Source organism: Electrophorus electricus, chromosome 11 (genome assembly GCF_013358815.1).
Source record: "Electrophorus electricus isolate fEleEle1 chromosome 11, fEleEle1.pri, whole genome shotgun sequence".
NCBI lineage: Eukaryota > Metazoa > Chordata > Actinopteri > Gymnotiformes > Gymnotidae > Electrophorus > Electrophorus electricus.
In genome coordinates, this window is record NC_049545.1 from 1,697,501 (window position 1) to 1,705,000 (window position 7,500).

General features: G+C 42.8%; 1 protein-coding gene across 1 annotated transcript in view; it reads right to left on the reverse strand.

Annotated features, from left to right (window-relative positions):
• Positions 1-6,367: 6,367 nt before the first annotated feature.
• adra2c (adrenoceptor alpha 2C) overlaps positions 6,368-7,500 on the reverse strand; it is a 2,555-nt gene continuing 1,422 nt past the window's right edge. The window contains exon 1 of the mRNA XM_027027469.2: positions 6,368-7,500. This exon is cut by the window's right edge and continues 1,422 nt beyond it. Coding sequence (XP_026883270.2) covers positions 7,351-7,500 — 150 coding nt within the window. The 3' untranslated portion in view covers positions 6,368-7,350.

Here is a 7,500-nt window from a genome sequence, read left to right on the forward strand (position 1 = left end):
GTGTGCGTGCATGCGCGTGCGTGCGTGTGTGTGTGTGTGTGTGTGTGTGTGTGTGTGTGTGTGTGCGTGCATGTGTGTGTGTAGGTGTGTGTGTGTGGTTGGGGGCGCATGTATTCAGCTTTAATGGGAAACATGACTTTGTGGGGATATTTCATATCATATCTGAAAGATTAAGAGAACCAAAATATTAATAGCAATATATGATTGCTACTTTGTGTCCTGAGGTTAAGGTTGAAGTGTACTTGTATCATTATTGAAGCACAGTAATGCAATGTAAATATCCTTAAAAGATGGTAATACAAGACTGTCTCTGCACAGCAATACAACAAGACAAATTTTTTTTTTTGCAGTTTCTTGCTTTTTATTGGCAGCAATCCATTGGGTCTGTGTGTGTGCATGTGTGTGTGTAGGTGTGTGTGTGTGGTTGGGGGCGCATTTATTCAGCTTTAATGGGAAACATGACTTTGTGGGGATATTTCATATCATATCTGAAAAATTAAGAGAGCCAAAATATTAATAGCAATATATGATTGCTACTTTGTGTCCTGAGGTTAAGGTTGAAGTGTACGTGTATCATTATTGAAGCACAGTAATGCAATATAAATATTTTTAAAAGATGGTAATACAAGACTGTCTCTGCACAGCAATACAACAAGACAATGTGTGTATAAGTGTGTGTGTGTGTGCGCGTGTGTGTGTGTGTGTGTGTGTGTGTGTGTGTGTGTGTGTGTGTGTGTGTGTGTGTGACTGACAGAGACCTAGGATATGAGAGTACAGAGAGAGACAAGTGAGGAAAAAAAGATATTTCTGGGATGTTGGAGCACAGCAATACAACTGTGTGTGTGTGTGTGTGTGTGTGTGTGTGTGTGTGTGTGTGTGTGTGTGTGTGCGCGCGCATACGTGAGGGTGTGTTTGTGGGTGTGTATGTGTGTGTGTGTGTGTGTGTGTGTGGGGGGGTGTATTTCATGATAACATTTCCTGGATTTAGAGTTGTTAGAAAGCAACTAATTCCAAATGTCAGGTCTGCAGTGCTATGTTTCGCTATCCGGTTTTCTTTTATGTGGCTGTATTTCACTTCCATGCTAGTAGCTTTGTTCAATGGAATCTTGCAGCTGTGGTCAAAAGCAGCAAGTGAGCTTGTAATGTTTCGAACACCCACTTGCACTCCTTTCGACCCTTCTCATCGTGTTTCGTCTTGTCTTTTCTCTTCTCTCTCTGAATGTTCCTTAGTACATTGTATTTTCATATTCTCTGGGGTTTTTTTCATGATAATAAATTTGGTGATAAAGATATCCAGCCCGTAACTTGTTTGAATCTTTTCAGGAGCTACAATGTATTAAATGTATTAAAGTCTCGTTGCACGGGCACCTAGTGTCTCTGCATACTGTCGAGAGAGAAATTAATTTGTGTTACATAACGAGGCGTGGCATCAGGAACGCGGTGAAACGCTGAATTCTAGAAGAAGTGAACATCTTTGGAAGTAAGGGAAGGAGGCGGCATGTTTGAGAGAAAGGTAACCTGCCACGGTAAAAACAACAGGAGTGGGACAGAGGAAAGAAAAGAGAATGTGCAGCTCAGACAGAATTCAACACACATCATCATTCCATATGTCATTTGTCTTGAGCTGCGCATCCATGCACCTCATGTGTTTTGTTCCACTTCTACAGAAGTAATGTATTCCTGGCTGAACCAGCGGCAACGCAAGCACCATCCCTGATATCAGACACACCTACAGTCACTGACAACCTACAGACACGCACCATGTTATTAGTCTGGCCTGTTTGAATTGGTGTGTTTTATAGGTATACGGCTGCACAGCCTAGTCCATCTGTGGACAAGCACAATTTGTCACCTTCTGACCTTTTCATACTGCAGTCATACTGCTGACTGCACATTGGTTTGGTTGTCTAACACAGCAGTGGCACTAACGTGGTATCGGGTGTGTGCACTAGTAGGAATATATCTGGGTCAGCAGTGCTGTTGCAAGTTTTACACGCATCAGTGCTACACCTGCGTTTGAGCTTTGATCCTAAAATATACAGCCAACAACATGTTCATGCCAGCAGATGGGTTGTGGTTTCTGAGTATAACACTTACAAAATAATAAAAAATATATTTCTAAAAGATAAACAAGGGGAATGGGGGATTTATGCAGATTTATGCGATGGCTTGGGTGCTGAAATAGAAGCTCCACTTCTCAAATCCGTGCATGGATATTAGCCTTTGAAACAGATAAACCTTCCCCATAGTCCTATCATGCATATTGAGGTTAAGTATGTGTTTGGCTGTGTGCTTGGGGCATTTCAGCATGTGGTGACACAGTGCTCCCAGAAACAGTCTGATCATTAATTTGGTGTTTTTGCACAGAGCAGTTTTTGTAGTCTCACTTACTAAAAGGTGATACCAGTGATATCTAGAGTGAAAATATGTAAATCACATCTTAAAGTGCCAGTAAAAAAGCACTTTCTAGTTATTGTTATTGTTAAGTTATAGAGTGAGGGTTCCGGAGGACTGTGCTACAGACACGCCCACATTCATATGCACGTTCTCGTCACAAGGTTTCCGCCCCATCCAAAGTACTGGGACCTGCTTGTGCCTGATTTCCTGTGATTGAGACTCATTGGTCTCTGGTGTCTACCCAGGCCACTGACTCTTCATCAACCAATTACCAAGTCCATCATTAGCTGAGTCAGAGGTGATTAAAGTTGTGAACCTCTGCAGGGTAGTGGGGCCCCACAGCTGGTATCCATGATACTATAGTACATCCAAGTCATCATGGCCATGTTCAGCTCAAAGTTTAGCTATAGATATGTAATCAGTACAATAACAGGCACAGAATTCCTTCTAGACTGTTCCTTAAAAATGCTCATGATTTATGCAGGAATCGTGACTTTAGCTTGTCAGAAGCATAAACCAATGCTAGTTGGAGTTATGAGTCCGCCTGCTTTACACCTTCTGTTTGACTGGACAAAGAAAAGCAGTTTGTGGCCAGATTGAGTAAGCGTCAACCTGGCCACAGAGGGCAGTGGAGACATCCCAGAACTAGAGACAGTCCAGCATTAGAGACAGTCCAGCAGTGGAGACAGTCCAACAGTGGAGACAGTCCAGCAGTAGAGACAGTCCAACAGTGGAGACTGTCCAGCAGTGGAGACAGTCCAGCAGTAGAGACAGTCCAGCAGTGGAGACAGTCCAGCAGTAGAGACAGTCCAACAGTGGAGACTGTCCAGCATTAGAGACAGTCCAGCAGTAGAGACAGTCCAACAGTGGAGACTGTCCAGCAGTGGAGACAGTCCAGCATTAGAGACAGTCCAACAGTGGAGACTGTCCAGCAGTGGAGACAGTCCAGCATTAGAGACAGTCCATCAGTGGCGGCAGTCCAACGGTGGAGACAGTCCAGCGGTGGAGACAGTCCAGCCTACACCTCTCAGCCACCTCTCAGCTGAGAGGTGGAGTAGCGGATTTATTCCATCAATTTTGTCTAAATATGTGTGATGTGCACTCAAGTGTAATCTGTCTAAGTGGGCAGTGGTACAACCTCACATGCTCTCAGTGTAGAATTGCAATCCCATAGCTTTTCTCAGTATGGTTTCTAATATCCTTTTTTTAATATTTCATGTCAAGACTTAATGGACAACTCTTCCTTTATCTGTAGAATCACATAGACGCGCACGCACACACGCACACACACACACACGCACACACACACACACACACACACACACACACACACACACACACACACACATACACACACACATACACATACACACACACACACAGGTGCGCACACACAGCTCCCCTGAAAGAGTATCGCTCTTATTATCACTTACTAGGGAAATTGCTCCATTTCTATGTATTGTATTTTCGGTGTTCTACACTCGCTGTAAAGCCAGGAACAAGGCTCCCGTGCCGTGGCTGCTGGCTCGCAGCCCATCAGCATTTGCAGGGTGTGATGGGCAGAGAGGAGAGAGATAAACATGTAGCTTTAAAAGGTGGACAGAAATAAGCAAGACATTTCATTTTCTAGAGAAAGAAACAGAGGAAGGAAAGTTACAAATGGTGAAGGGACTGAGGAAAAAGTCCCATGAATGTCTTAAGTGTGTAACTTGTAAGCATTGTAAGTGGTGGGTAGCCGGGCAAAAGGATGCTACGCGCTATGCTTGTGTCATGCTGTGTCATGCTGAGTCATGCTCGCTGCTGATATGTCATACGTCGGCCGCAGCTGCCGTTTTCTCTTGGTCTGATAAGATCACACAAATGAGTCTTGATTGCATTCAGCGATCTAGTTTACACTTCGGTGCCCGTAGAAGAATGATGTAACACACACCTCGATAGTGGAGATATCAGTGAACCTTTTTCAAAGTGAACCTTTGCAAGGTTAAGAACATTTTAACTCTTTAACTTAGCGTGTATCTGAGTGATCCTGTCTACCAAAACACAATGATCTTTAATCTACATTATAAAGCAGCCCAGGTCACAGGGATCTGCACAGTGCAGTAATACCTAGTGTGCTGTTCATTTGAAAGTATTGTTTCAAAATCTAGCTTGGTATCTTTCATAAAACCTTTCTGCATTTTAGTAAATCTCTCTTTAATAACTGCCATGACTTGGTGAGATCTTGGTGTAGATAATAAGCCGTATCTTATGGAGGATGCCGAGAGAGCTCTGATGAGAGATGTAAAGATGGTTACGGTTATTTGAAGCTGCTGTCAGTGATGCAAATTGACCTTAATTGTCTTAGGAAACTGTTTTAATCTCATCACGTTAAACAAAACGATCACAGAATCCAGATTTTCTAAAACATAATCCAGATTTCATCATGGCAGTTATCGCCAGCTGAGACTTGTAACAGAAGCTGTTCACACTGAAGGGTTTAAAGGTCACACTGGAAGGTTTAAAGAACTGGAAGTAGTGTAACTCAAATGTAAGTACTTAAATTTAGCATAAAAATGTTCTCTCTCTTTCCATTCAGCTTTCTAAGTGCTCTCTCCCCCTCTCTCTCTCTCTCTCTCTCTCTCTCTCCCTCTCTCTCTCACCCTCTCTCTCTCTCTCTCTCTCTCTCTCTCTCTCTCCCTCTCTCTCTCTCTCTCTCTCTCTCTCTCTCTCCCTCTCTCTTCTCCTCTAAATTGGTAATAGGTGACTGTTTAGAGTTTAATCAACTTACATTTTAAACATTTTTGTTCTTTATTTGTTTATATAACATTGTGGTATTCCATAATGTGATGGTTTCGCCTAATAAGTCTTAGAAGATGATCTCTGACAGGCAGCAATGAAATTGAAATGTCAATAAAATGTTATGCTTATTAAAGTGTGGAGAAACTGTATGGCTCACAGCAGCTTCACAACTGTTGGACTTTTGTCTGTAACATATTCAATGGCACTGAATGACACGTGGCATTCCTTGGGATGAATCCAGCAAGGAATTCTCACTCTTTCTGTCATTCAAAGCCTCAAATGTCATTCATTCAGTTATTTCCACTGAGGTAGTTGATTAAAGAGCAACATTTAACAAGACAGCACACATGTAGTTTGGTCCAGTGCGCTAATATGACTGATAGCTGATTGGTTCCCCTACCCCAGCCCTCAAAAAAGAATGAACAAGTTGAATTCCCATGTGCCTGTGCTTTAACAGCCTAGAGTGGTAGGCCATCACAGCAGGGCTCTGATAGCTCTCTAGGGGAAGGGTCAGTGGGAGTTTAAATCTTGGCATAATTTCCCTCCATTTGACTGGCTGACGTTTATGTCCCCTATCCCTTTGCGGAATAATAGTCTCTAGTAGTTGTTCTGAAAAAACTAAAAAAAAATAAAAAATGCAAATGAGTCACATGCTGTGAAGTTGAGTTGTTTCATCTGGTCAGTGGTAGCTCAGTCGTGATGGTATTTGTTTTGTAATGAGAAATTACCAGTTCAAGTCCCACCCCTGCCAGGCTGCTACTATAGGGCCTCTGAGCCTCAAGTTGTGTTCAGTCAGAGGTTTAAGTCTCTTTGGATAAAAGCGTCTGCTAAATGCCGTAAATGTAACCTTCCAGGTGATTCATGTGTCCCTGCTGATAAAAGTGAAAGTGTCATCAAGACCATCAGGCTGTATTTTTGCTCTTTTTGGTGCAAAGATGAATTAACTCCAGGAAACCCCCCCAGCATTCACAGATAATCTTATTCAAGTAAAAGACCACTCACTCCATCAGCTTCCTTCTTTTCCGAGCGGACACTATGGAATCCCACCAACGGTTAGACTGTTACTGAGTGCATGATGTGTTAAACCAGGATGCATGCAAGAAGAAGTGGAGACAGAACCACAGTTCACACTCTTCTAGGTTTATAGCAATAATTATAGTATAATTTAATTTTTTGAAGTTCCTTTGCTTGTCAAATGTGCTTGTGGTGACCAGTTGGTCCATTCAGAGATATCACAAAATGAAACAAAAATGAAAATTAGCTCAACATTCAGGAAGGTTGAGACTTTCAGGAACATTAAAAAAAAAACAGTCAACCATAGTGGTTTTGCCCTTTGTAATGTATATCATACAGTGTCATATGCAACATCATAGTACAATATGGTAGAACCAACAAGCATGGTCAGAAAACAGCATCGGCTGGTTAGCAAATCCATAATCAAATCCTGAAGAGCAATAATGTTGTATAAATATTTCTAATCGCTTAAGATCATATACAGCTTCTTTTGAACAGACAACGCAAATACCTGCCTGGTCCATATCTCATAATGGCATCCTATGGCAAAAGAGCATCAGCAGCAGTGTTGAGTCAAAGCAGAAGGGTGGAGAGTTGAAGTGAGTAGAGTTCTTTTCTGCCAGGACTGTGTTTCATCCACCTGCTCCTTCCTCTCAGTCCGCTGGAAAGGGACAACACCCTCCCGTCATTCATTACACCACTTTTAATTGTGTCTCTGTTCAGAAGGAAATGGACTTTCATGTTACATAGCCCTCTAGTCCCAAAGAGAAAAGCCATCTGTGCAAACGTATCGTAAATACACCTCTTGATATCTCAGAAGTGTCCATGGCTGTAATTAAGATAAGCCCAGTTCTGCAAACATGGTCCAGTGCTGCCGGTTATAGGTGGGCGTTTCCGAGGCATCCAGCACCCATCGACCACAGCAGCTGCCGTCCGTGCAAACCCCAGAGCCTATTACAGTATGACAGATTGTTCTGAATATCTACGTTGTGGGAAGATTGTCAAGGCAGAGATGCATGGGGCAGGGACGTCGTTGAATAATACTGCCACAATGTGTACAAGAGGAATTGCATTCTTTTAAATATCCGATGGCTGGTCTGTCATGTCCGTTACACAGAACTAGTGTCAGTGCCGCTCTGGCCACCCGTTCACCAGGTTCTGCTAAAAAGGCCTTTTCCAGGACCTGCAGAGAATCTTCTGGAATGCTCTGCGGAAGTCCTGGTTGAAGATGGTGTAGATGACAGGGTTGAGTGAGCTGTTGCAATAGCCGATCCAGAAGAAGAACTTAAAGAGGAGGTTGGGGATCTCGCA